Source organism: Rhincodon typus, chromosome 12 (genome assembly GCF_021869965.1).
Source record: "Rhincodon typus isolate 14 chromosome 12, sRhiTyp1.1, whole genome shotgun sequence".
Taxonomy (NCBI): domain Eukaryota; kingdom Metazoa; phylum Chordata; class Chondrichthyes; order Orectolobiformes; family Rhincodontidae; genus Rhincodon; species Rhincodon typus.
This window is the reverse complement of record NC_063343.1, coordinates 25,783,532-25,796,749: the sequence shown is the minus strand read 5'-3', so window position 1 is coordinate 25,796,749 and position 13,218 is coordinate 25,783,532. Positions and strand designations below refer to the sequence as shown.

Sequence of the window (13,218 nt, the reverse complement as noted above, 5' to 3'; positions counted from 1 at the left end):
AGTAGAACATATTTCAAATATAATCATAACAAATGATATCACTTTTTATAATTGCTGTCTGAAAGTGTACTTTGTTAACTAACAACAAATTAGGTGGTAATTATTTTGCAGCAGTTTATGGAAGATGTAGAAGATAGTGTATTACAACAGTTTAACTGTTGTGACTTGTTCCCTTTTACCCAAAAATCTTTTTCAATTTCACCTTCTCACATGTAGTTGGAGCATTAACAGACATAGGCATCAAAATTGATGTTTATCTCACTACTCACCCCACACCAGACATTTTACAGCTCAGCTTAGATTTCCTCTTAAACTTCTGTACAAGTTGCAATCTATAAATGGAATGATTTCAGTATGTAAATTCCAAGAGAAGTTTGCAATAGTTACAATCATATGAATAATATGCCTGAAAACTAGGGGTCATTTAACATATTGGAATATCCTGGAGGTGATGACTTTATGAAACACCATTCTTCTAAGAATATTTAATGAAGAGCTTGTTTTATAAAAATTACTCTTATTTTCAAGCGTACAATTTAAATATGGATCAAATTCTGCTTGACAATTACCTGTATTTGCTGTGTGATTATTAGACACAGTAGGTAACACAGTAGGCACACACTCTCCTACATAAATTAAGTGCCACTTCATCTTTAAAGCATAACAAAGTGAATAAAGATAATGGTTTTATACGTAAGCGAGACACTGGCAAATACAGAAGTAGAACATTGCAAAGTTGTAAATTGCTGATTGTGGGGATGGGGTCCCTAGTTTGATTGAATGATATGAGTGGTTATCATCAACATTAACTCAATGGAAAAAAAGTAAAGGTAAAATGCATCAGGAAAGATCCATGTTTAATTGGCTACCACAGCCTGTCACGGTTTGAGGGCATTCTTCCATTTGAGGATGTTGCCTACTCAGGATTGCTGATTTCTGCTGTGGGTCCTTGTGACTCAACGTGCTGATTCTCAACCTGAGGATCTCTGGGCAATGAGGAAGGACGTCCCAGAGATCCGGAGTGTGGTGTCTTTTTCTTTTTCTTTCCTTCTCTGCCACCGCTCTGCATTACCATTAGGGCATTTGGACTCAAAGTGTGTCCAAACAGCCTGTAATCTTTATGCCTTAATCACAGTATTCTCGACCTGACAAATTTCCCAGCAGAATCCATTCAGGCCTGATCAGTGATTAGATACAGAAGCTGCAGAGTCTTGCATCCAACAAAAACCACTCACTACTTCTCACATTCCATTCCATTCCCTATCCATTGCCATGTGAAAAACAGGACCTAAAGTTGAAATATGCAAGTACTGCCTGTCTTTGCCGAAATGTCAGAAGACCTATCAATCTTTTTCAGATCATTTGAAAATGCAGTGTTTGATGGTGTCTGGTAGTATTATAGATTGCCCTGTTTCTAACTATAGCCAGCCTAACAATACACATATCGTAAAAACTATATCTGTTACATGATGTGCTATAATTCTTAAATGAAACGTTATGAGCCACAATATAGGTTGAAAGACTGGGCAGGGGTGGGCGGGGGGGTGCTTTATTTAATGCAAAAACATCCCTTTACAAATGCCTATGACCGGTACATATTTTGCACTGTTCAAAACAAGAGGAAAAACACTGCAGTTAAGGAATACAGGAAAAAGTCCTCCCTTTTCCCACCTCATGATGTGGAGGAAACATCTGGAATCAAAATAGCACATCATTCTCAATGTATTTGCACGTCCGGATATCAGCATGTAACTCCTTGGGGACAAATTAAAATGATAATTAGCTGTGGCATTTGTGACTCTTTGATTCTGTGTTTTAATGGGCTTTCCACCAGTAGCTGAATGCATCTGTGACTATTCATATTTTATAAAATGAAATCAGAAAATCAGTAAGAAATTAAGAGTAAATAAAATTCCAAGCGCAGCGCTGATGATTTGATGAATGCAGTAGTAACTTTCAGACACCATCAGGTCAGTAGTGTAGTAAGGAGGGGTACCTGTGCTGTCGTCAGTAGTGTCCCTGCCTCAGATCCAGAGCTGCACGTTCAAGCACTGTTCCAAGACTTGATGATAAGAATGATGTGTTCATAATGTGACCAAATGAATATCAATTGTAAATCATTCTAATGTGCACCAATGATAGGCAGTAAGAGTGGAAGAGATTCCTGGTCAGCCATGTGATAGAAGGAAATCAGAGCTTCTACCATTGCAATCCAGGCTGCAACATGCATGTCGAAGTACATTGCCACAGTAACTCACACTCCTTGGAGGCCTAATTGGCTGCTTTGGCTGGACTTTCAGTTCGGATCAAATTGCTACCAAAAGTACAGAGTCAATCTTCATTTCAGCTGGAGTGAAATTAGGTTTAGGCTCCTTTCATGTCTCATGTTGGAGGTCCTGGCATTGTTGGCAGGACCTGCCTTTGGCAGAGGACTCATGTAGAAGTGCATTTTTGTGCCTTTTGATATCAGGAGTGGTGTCAGAGGCCCACACAACCATTTCTATATGAGTCACAGGCACACAGTAAATATCTGCTGCAAATATACAGAGTAGGCAGATCACATTATTGTATACTCATTTGAAGCAATGTTGTCACTTTGAAGCTCAACACTTAAGCTGATGGTGTCTCTTTATAACAAAAACAGAAATTGCTGGTAAAGCTCAACAGGTCTGGGAGCATTGTGGAGAGAAATCACAGTTAATGTTTTGAATCTGAGGGTTCTGAGGAAGGGTCACTGGACCCGAAATGTTAACTCTGATTTCTCTCCACAGATGCTCCCAGACCTGTTGAGCTTTTCCAGCAATTTCTGTTTTTGGTTGTGATTTCCAGCATTCGCAGTTCTTTCATTTTTTATTTTAATAATATTTGGCTGAGCACTCATTCAGTAGCAGAGGAATTCAGTGTTCATACTATTTAAAACGATTACCTATCCAGTTTCTTATTAGTTGCTGGTTGGTCTGTTGATTGTTACTATGATTCTGATAGTATTTGGTGCTTTCTGATGAGAAGGGCTCTATTAGAGGCATGTTCAGGAAGCACTTCCTGCACCCAGATGTCAGCATGGAACAAAAAGTGCTGCATGACTGCTTCAACAAGGATATCTTGACTGATATCTGTCACCTATTGCAACCACACTGCAACCTCTAAGCAGGGGGAGGACCCCATTATCTATAGTTGTGAAGGTGACCATAACATTGCACTTTTATGCATTTAGCTCCTTCCTGGTTAGAGATGGGTATGTTTGCAATGTGCCGCGGTTTACTTTGCATAGTTGTGTAAGGAAGAATGCTGACACTTTTTTTTTGAAAGCTAAATATATTTTTGGAGAGAAGGAAGAAGAGTGAGCATGCAATTTCACTAGGCTTGCAGGTTGTCAATTTCCAATACTTACTGAATTCTGGAACAGTCCCAGTGGATTGAAAGGGAGCAAATGTAACCAGTATTGTAGAAAATAGGAAGAAAGAAAAAGGGGAAACCACACGCTAGTCAGCTTGAAATCAATCATCTGTAAACTGCTGGAATCCATTAGTAAGGAAGTGGTAATAGCAGTCTAAAACAATCATATAATTAGGCAGCTTCAACATGAATTAATAAGAAGGGAAATTATATTTGAGGTTGGAAGAAGCAGGTATGGGAACTGGTGGAGGTAGCATATTTAAATTTGTAGTAGATGTTTGATAAGTTTGGTGTGCAGCATAAGGGCTCTTCGTGTTGGGGTTTGTTTATGTATCACAATGGACAGAGGCATGATTAAAGGACAGGAAACAGTAAGAGTATGAGACTCGTTTTCAGATTAGCAGGCTCTGACTCGTGTGATGTCATGAGCACAAATGGGCTTGGCTATATTAATAACTAGTTTCGCCATAAAAGGACAATCATTTAGGACTGAGGAGAGGAGAAATTTCTTCATTCAGACAATTGTGTCTTTGTATGTCTCTACCCCAGAGTGCAACAAATACTCGGTTGGAGACAAGAAAACTGCAGATGCTGGAATCTAAGGTACACAATCCCTTCCATTCCACCTACTGACCCTTCCAGTTACCAACAGGATTCATCCCTCCCATTGACCAACCAGGTTGTACCTACTACCATTGTCCACCTATCACCACCATTCTGCTACCCTCCATTCCCCCCACCACATCTTTATCTGCAACTTCTCCTACCCCCACATCCAGTCCTGAAGAAGGGTAATGCCCGAAACGTTAACTTCTCCTTTCCTCCAGATGCTGCCTGGCCTGCTGTGTTCTTCCAGCCTCCAGTTTGTGCTACAAATACTCAGCTGTTAAAAGCTGAGGGAGGTGGAGTTTTGGTCTCTAATAGAATGAAGGAAGTTGAAGAGTTTGGTTATGGTGATGGCATCAGCGGTGCTGACTGAGGCCAGCGCTTACTCGACTGGGCCTAGTTCGGACTTGTGGTGGTGTCTTTATGTTCCCAGTGGTTTCTGCTTCGATGAGGTGATCCTAGTGCTGACTCATGGCTGCTGTGGTGGAGGCGCGTTTGGGTTCCTAGCGGCATCTGCGTCCAGCGCAGATTCATGGAAGCAGTGGCAGAAGTGAGTTTGGGCCCAATTTGAGACACTATAGCAGCTGCATTGGTGAGATAGGCCCAAAACCGACTCATGGCAGCGAAGTCAAGTTTGGGCCAGTGCAGTACATAGTGGCATCAGTGGCATCTGCATTGGCGAAGTCCATCAAGGACTCATAATAGTGAGGGCATCAGTGGAGACGGGATGGCGCTGAAGAGTAGCAACTTTCATTGTAAATGTTTATGCAAAGTTGCAGTCATATACCATGCTCTATATAAGGTAATTATGGTGCCAGTGTGTCTAGAAGACCACAATGACACCTCCCTTATTTGGTCAACACAGGAAACTGCAGGTCACAGCTTGCAAGATAAGTCAGCTCTAGCATAATGGAAGGTGGTTGCAATTCTTGGAAATCAGTCATCTCAGCTCCAGGACATCTCTGCGGGATATCAATGACCTTCACTTCGTTATAAAGTCAGAAGTGGAGATGTTCGTCAATGATTGCACAATGTTCAGAGCAATTTGTGACTCCCCAGCTCCTCAAGCAGTCCATGTCCAAATACAGCAAGACCTGGACAGAATCCAAGTTTTGGTTGAATAGTTGGAAAGTAACGTTTGCACTGCACAAATGCCAGGGAATGACCATATAAGATATAATCTAACAATCGCCCTTTGATATTCAATGGTATTATAATCACTGAATCCTCCACCACTAAGATTTGAGATTTTACCATTGACCAGAAACTGAACTGGACCAGCCATATTAATACAGGGGCTCCAAGAGCAAGTCAAAGGCTAGAAGTACTGCAGTGAATAACTCACTTTGACTTCCTAAAGCTTGTTCACCATCTACAAGTCATAAGTCAGGAGTATGATGGAATATTCCCCACTTGCCTGGATGGGTGCAGCTTCAACAGCACTCAAGTAGCTTGACACCATCCAGGACAAACCAGCCTTCTTGATTGGTGCAGAAATTCACCAGAGTTCCTTAGACAGCACCTTTCAAACCACAAGCACTTCCATCGAGAAGGACAAGGGCAGCAGATACATGGGAACATTACCACCTGCGAATTCTTCTTCAACCTGCTCAACTTCATGAATTGGAAATATATCATTGTTCCTTCATTATTGCTGGGTCAAGATCCTTGAATTTCTTTCTCCAATGACATGGTGGGTCTATTTACAGCTCATGGACTGTAACAGTTCAAGAAGGGAGCTTACCACCATCTGTTGAAGGGCAACTAAGGACAGGTAATGGATACCCATCCCATGAGTTTACTAAAAAATACTTCATCACTGTGTTCCTGCACTGCTATGTCTGATTGCCCTTCTTAGGCATTGAAAGGAGATAAGCACAAGAGTAAGCTTGTGATCTGGGAAGTTGTATAGACTGAGAAGATCATGACTACACCATCTGCGGCATGAAAATTATAAGTCTTTGTGGAATAAATGGAGGGATAATGTGGAATGAAAAATTGGATGTGAGGATTTGGTCAATTGTAGCATCTCTGCTCATCATGGCCTCCCCACTGGATGCCTCAGGAATGGACAGCCTCTATTTCTCTATGCATCAGCATTTAAAGGCATGTCTTGCCCTCCAGTTTGCTTCCCCTGCTTCCAGCCATGTGCAACCCTGCCCTGTGGGAAAGAAAGAAGTATGCAAGCGATGTCGTTGTTGAATAACTAGCAATGTGCACAAACAGTGGGTATGAGACTGGCAGCAATGCTAATTATGTGAGGATATGATGGGGCATATGAATGTTAGCTTTGAATCTGATTGGTAGAGATTATTTGAAGTTAAATGATGGAGGCTGGTTAACTGCACAGTGGCTGAGTCTAGTGTTGTTGGTACTGTAAAACATTTAAAGATATATGGCTGGATTTTCATGGAAATTGAAGGGGTCCCTGACTTAGCCAAAATGATACTGGAACCCTGAGTCATAGGAAAATAGTACCCCTAGGAGTAGGCTATTCGACTGTTGAAGCCTGCTGCATCATTCAGTAAGACCATGGTCTAAGCTCCACTTCCCTGTTTTCATGCTATAATTCTAAACTCTCTGTTGTATATCACAAACCCAGCACCCACAATTTTCGCTGATGTAGAGCTGCACATTGTCAAACAGTTGAATTCTTCAGTAGTGGGACGTGAAACCATGACTCAGGAGCTTTAGGCATTTGAGAAAAACGTCTAAAGTTGCCAGAAGCCTTTGGAGAGGTAGGGCTTCCTTTTTGAGAGGTGAGGGAGCAGGTCTTTTGGTCTCCCTGAAGTCATTTGCCCTTTAGCAGAGTTGAGGTGGCCTTTGAGATTGTTAAAAATAGGCATGAATATGTGTAAAAATGGGTTAAACTCACTGGAGCTGTCAAGCTGCCAAGACATTTAAATTCCCAAACTCTTTTAAATTGAAAAAAGGCAACAGCCTGCTGCTAACACTTTCAGTTGTCGTTATTGACATAATATGAGGTTATCATTATAGAGTTTTTTTTAATTCTTCTTGTTGAGGTCGTCACTGGCTATGCCAGCATTGAGTGCCCATTCCCAATTGCCCAGAGGGAAGTTAAAAGTCAACTACATTACTGTGAGTCTGGTAGCGGGTGGGTGTGATGGTTTGACGTGCATTGGGACTGTTGGTATAGGTGTTATACATAGTCATGTGGGGTGGGTAGAGGAGCATGAGAAGGCATGAATGGGACATAGCAACTGTGTGAGGGGGTGATAAGAGTAAGGGCTTAGTGAGCTGTTTTTTTGATTTTTCTATTGTGGATGGGGTGGGCGTTTTACATAGCCCCTATGACTATCTCCGCATTCTTTCTGGGGGTGTGACGGGCCTAAAACCATCTCGTGCACCTCCTGCCACTCCTCTGCCAAGTCAGATTAGCAATTAGAACTGTTCCCAACTTTCTGCTCCTAACTCTGGAGCAAAGATCCAGTCCCTACCTATACTCTGACCTTAACAACCTGTCTGAGCTTGTTTTGAATTTCTTGCATTTCTGCTTCGAGATCCTCGGGGTTGGACTCCTAGCATTTGCCTGCATGGCTGTTTGCTCCTTCTACCTTCTGATTGTGTGTCTGCATAGTTCTTCATTCCCACGTGGATTCAGGATCTCTTTTTCCCTTCACCACTGTGAAAACCAGGCACCTATTCTTGTCCTGTATTGTGTTAGGTCAGAAGCAGCAATGCAACAACTTCCAGCACCTGGTCCAGCCATAATGCGTCCTCTCTTTAAGAGATTCAGGCTTTACCTGATGCTGGCTAGCCTTACCTCATATTAACCTTTCAGAATTTTGGGGCCTGTTGAGGCAGGCAAACCTGCACAGTCTTGCTAGTGCTGGCTGCTCACAGCAGGCAGTATGAAGTTGGCATGTTGCCTGCATCATTTTGACAAATATATCCATGATCTCCCCATCTGTGTTCAGAAGCTATCAAATTTAGCACCCAATTGTTTCTAGTTAATGAAAATAGATGTCGGATTGAGCTTAATCCGCATGGATTTAGTGTCTGCTGGAATGCCATATATAGCACTCAGTAGATGAACAACAGTGATGGCCCTTGTATACTAAATGACTAAAAGCCTACCTATGAAGTTGTGTGCTCCATAGGCAGCTTCATCAATTCAAGTCAGTTTGGATTGATGACTTGATACAGGTAGCTCAACTGGGGCCATAAATTCTAATTCTAACAACAAACGTGTTGCAGTATATTCTGTATGGTTGCTGCAACAAAACTTAAACATTTTAGTCAGTATAGTGCTTCAAAAACACCATGATTTTGTAGTCCACCCACACCTGTCAAATCAGGTTTCATGGACAACTAAAATTATGGTAATGGTGAAACTAATGAGTGTTTCCTCATAAAAACTCTTGGTTCAATTACTGTTCTTAAGTAGCCTTTCGAGAACACCACCCTACAATTGACTGTTAATGATGGTAACTCAGTAATGTGGGCTGCAGCACTAATCAAAGAAAAACCTTAATAATCGAGGATGTAGGAATATGTTTTTGCTCAACAATCCTCACGGAACCATTGGAATAATTGTAGGGCCAAGTTTCTGTTAAAGTTAATGATTAGTTTTAGTGTCACTTGCTGGTAAAGCTCCCACACATAAGAACAGACTTTTTCACTGGTTGATTTTCAGTATGATGCTGAGGACTTCCAACCAAAATCGATGGCACATAAATCATGCAGTTTTCTCCTGGATCCTCCAATCTAAACAATGCCAAGTATCATTCATGTCTCATGTCCTTTTGGAGTTTTGAACCCAGCCTGTACTCCTTCATATTTGTCTCTTTCACCTTAATCTCGAAGAGCAACACCAGGTATACCTAAAAATGTGTCAACCTGCTGAAGCTACCAAACAGGACTACTCACCTTTGAAAGGAAGGATATTATTAAATTGGAGAGGGTGCAGAAAAGATTTACCAGGATGTTGCCGGGACTGGAAGTTTTGAGTTATAAAAAGAGGCTGGATGAGCTGGAACTTTTTCACTGGAGGGTAGGAGGTTGAAGGGTGACCTTATAGAGGTTTATAAAATCATGAGGGGCGTAGATAAGGTGAATAGCAAAGATTGCTTCCACAGAGTTGGGGAGTTCATAACTAGAGGGCATAATTTTAAGGAGAAAGAATTAAAAGGGACCTGAGGGGCAACCTTTTCACGCAGTAGGTGGTTCGTATGTGGAATGAACTGCCAGAGGAAGTGGTACAGTTACAACATTTAAAAGACAGGTACGTGAATAGGAAAGGTTTAGAGGGATATGGGCCAAACACACGCGAAAGGGTCTAGTTTAGTTTGGGAAACTTGGTCAGCATGGACCAGTTGGACTGAAGGGTCTGTTTCTGTGCTCTATGACTCTCTGTAGTTCTAACATGACATGAATGTCAGATTTTAACCTCTGAATTTGATTATAGACTAGTTTACTTGATAGACTCTTTTGTGTCAGTTATTGAAGGTCATGCAATGAATGACTTGTATCCAGTTCTCAGCGGGCAAGTGCTCTCAGCTTCTACACAATTGCTGTAAAAAGCTTGGCAGCAATCTCGTGTAATAATTGGAAGTTGCCTTTGCATGAAGTTTGGGGGCTTGCTTTCAATATTGTGAGTTGGGAGGATCAATTGAAGGAGCTGTGTATTATGTTTTGTTTCATAAAAATGCACAGCACTAACGCCTTGATTTCCCATTTCATTGTTCACCTTGATTAACAAACAATATAGCTGTGTGAGGGCAAGCAGGTGCACAAAAGGCAGCAACACAGTGCCCGGTTGTTGTTCTACAGATTTGTATAGGCTTCCAGCTGTTTCAAGTTCTACATATTGATTTTAAAACAGGGAAGAGAAATTTCAATTTGGAAAAATACCATCAAAACAGGAAATAAAAAAGTTAACAACATTTTCCACGGAGCGAATAGATTCTGAGCTAATGAAACTAAAGTGCTAGGTATTGACGAACATATTTCTTTATTTGTTTCAAAGTGAGGGGAAACAGGAAAGTAATCAGACAGAATGAAATGTAGAAAAACAGATCCACAGTTACAATATGTATGCATTAGTAATTCTGATTAGAGTTAGTGAATTCTGGTCAAATTCACCATTTCTTTATATTTATGAATGTCATACATGTCTGGTATCATAATATCTGTGGTAAGAAATGTTTCCTGATCAAAGATGTAACAGCAGTAATATTTTCCCTCTGTGTCTATTACAGAGAGTATGTTTGCAGAAACCATAACTTCAGCACGGCTCAACACAGCACGACTGAATAGTTGCCTTCCTCAGACGAGTCATGACAATGCCAACTTCAATAATAATGAACTGGAGAACAGTGTTGTAGTAGCAAAAATCACAAACCTAAATGTAGGTGAAGTTCAAAGCCTTGCAGCAGACAATCATAATTTACCGTGTTGTACCAACAGACAGCTTCGCTCACGGGGCCTACCGTCCTTCCTCGACACTGACCTTCACTTTCACCATATACGAGGGCCTGACGTCACTCTTTCTCAGGACAGGATGGGCGCATGCACAAACTGGAAGGAGAGTACTAGGACCCTGGTGTTCTCTGATCGACCTTTACATACTGGGGAGACCTTGTATGTGGAGGTGGGGCATTTAGGGTTGCCATATTATGGTGCTCTGCTCTTCGGTGTGACATCATGCGACCCCAGTACTCTGCGAACAAATGAGCTCCCAGCGGATCCAGACTGTCTGCTTGATCGTAAGGAGTATTGGGTGGTGTACAGAGGTTTCTCAGTGCCCAACAGCGGTGATATTTTCAGTTTCACTATTCTGCCAAATGGTGAGCTCCATCATCGTGTTAACGGAATAAACATAGGGATGCTGGTCTTTGTGGACACCACTCAGTCACTGTGGGTATTCTTCAGCTTACATGGAGTGGTCAATCAGCTCAGGATTCTGGGTAAGTAAACTGGTACTTGCTTATTTGTCCCACGTGTCATGCTTATTAGAATTATAGTTACAAAATGGTGAATAAAACATATGTTGAATTTGTTAAAGTATTCTAAACTATAAACGTGAGAAAAAACCCAACAGATAAGGATAGGAAACTTTGCCTGGGCTTCTACTCGTTGTTGTTCAGTGATCCTTTTTTGAAAGTACCATTGTGTGATTGTTAGACAAGGAAATAGTGCTGATCAGTTCAATGATTAACAGATAGTACACATACACAAACCTTCCTCCTGAGCAGTTACTGCAAGAATCAATACCATTAAGACAAAAGCAGAGAAACATTCCTAAGTACTGTCCTTTTCAAACTGTATTTCACAACATACTGTCTGGCTATATTGAAATGAGTTGCATAGAAGAGTAACCCATTGTTTGGAATTAGTATTCTTAAAGACTCTTTAATCAGCTCTTATTGGATTCCATATAGAAATTTCAATAAGCCAACCAACATGTTTTGTTTCAGTACAGCATATATTTTGTGTGTGTTAGTATACTTAATTTTTTTCAGATGTTGTAATGGCTGTGACTTCGATCACCAAATTTTTTGGGAAAGTAATCAACAAAATGTAGGAAGTTTGACTCTGCACAACAGTGGAATAAACACACAGTTTTAATATCAGAATCGCTGAATCACTTAGATTAGTTATCAAATATTCTTGCATAGTAACAGGAAATTTGGCTTTTTAGATTTGTGTTGGTTCTATTCTGCACATGCGTTGCCTAGTTTTGTCCCATCCCCCATATCCTTCAGTAGGCTTGTTTCTTCAAGCAGCTCATCTGTTCCATTTTAATTGAACTAATTGATGGTTGGTGCCTCATCAGTATGTGGGAGAGATGTCAAAAGATGCAAGTGTGATTGATAATCAAGTTTAAAGCCAGAGGAAGCTGGGGGCCCAAGGGAATGGCCCAGTTGCATATAGCTATTGCTGGAGAAGAAAGTTTGAGTCATTACAGGTGCTGCAAGGGAGAAGTAAGTTGGGAGTGGTGTGGTCCAGGGGTACTTTGTGTGGGTCAGGGAACCACTCCTCTGTTGTCCACAGCACAACATTGCCAATGCTTAGCTAAGCTCCAAGATACACTAACGGATTCAGCTCTGCAGGTTGCTGTTTGTACAGCTGCAAAGGGGACTGCTGGTTTTGTTTCATTGACAGTTTTAAGCTTATAAACTTATTATCTTTCCTTGAAATCTCTTTTAAAATTCATATTAGTTTATTTGAGCAAAGTTGTGTCAATTAAAGTTTGTTTATTTTTCCCATTGGTCGTGTTTGTCAAATTTTTTCAAAGAAAAATTTGAATGATTTGTTTCTTATCCATGAGGATTTAAAAGACTTGGCACTCTGATTACATGGTGCATTGACTCTATTCGTAGTGGATACTGTAAAAGTGCTTCAAAGGCTCAACAAATATCAAGTCATAGAATCAATGTAAAAATCAAACCAATGGGCCTCCAACATACAGTCTTAACTGGTTCTCCATACTGTAACATGCAGAAGATGACTTTAGCCATTGTAGAAATTAGGGTATCTGAACCTTTTACATCAATTTAATAGTATCTTGTTATGATTGAGCCCAATGATCAATCCCTACAATAATAGCATACCTTAATAACGACATTTAATTACAACATTTGAAGTTTTCAAGAGTTGTTAATCTTCCTTGTCAAAGGAATCCTGATACCATGGTATGCTTCCCAGGTTACAGACAGATTTACCACAACCTTCAGAAACCTGCCCACCTTGACAAAAATAGCAACCCAAGGGAAAATTGTATTTGGAGAAGGAATTTAAATAGCAAATCCAGCGGCACTTTAAGAGCATGTTGGGTCACTACCTACCATGTTTCCACTCCCAAGGCAGTTGTCAGGAATCAGAGGGCAAGCATGAAATTTCAGTTCCACATGCCTCTCATTTGGTCCTTGTCATGCAGGTTTGCTCAGTATTTGATATTGACATTTCAGCTGATGGCCTCACCATTTAGGACTGAGATAAGGAGAAATTTCTTCACCCTAAAGGGCTTTGTACAATTGAAATTCTCAACCTTGGGGATCCATGGATGCTCATTCATTGGGTATATTCAAGATTGAGGTTTTGGATTGTTAACGGATTCGGGGGATATGAGGATAGACAGGGAAGCTGGAGTTGAGATGGAAAAGCAACTGTGATCTTAATGAATGTTAGAGCAGGCTTATTTTCTGCCATTCAATCATCTTTCTATCTCATCAGCCACATTCCTCAATCATT

General features: G+C 40.9%; 1 protein-coding gene across 1 annotated transcript in view; it reads left to right on the top strand.

Moving 5' to 3' along the window:
* Window positions 1-13,218, top strand: part of neurl1b (neuralized E3 ubiquitin protein ligase 1B) — a 54,222-nt gene that overhangs the window by 27,234 nt on the left and 13,770 nt on the right. The window contains exon 3 of the mRNA XM_020510128.2: window positions 10,224-10,931. Coding sequence (XP_020365717.1) covers window positions 10,224-10,931 — 708 coding nt within the window. The remainder of the gene's footprint in view (window positions 1-10,223; window positions 10,932-13,218) is intronic.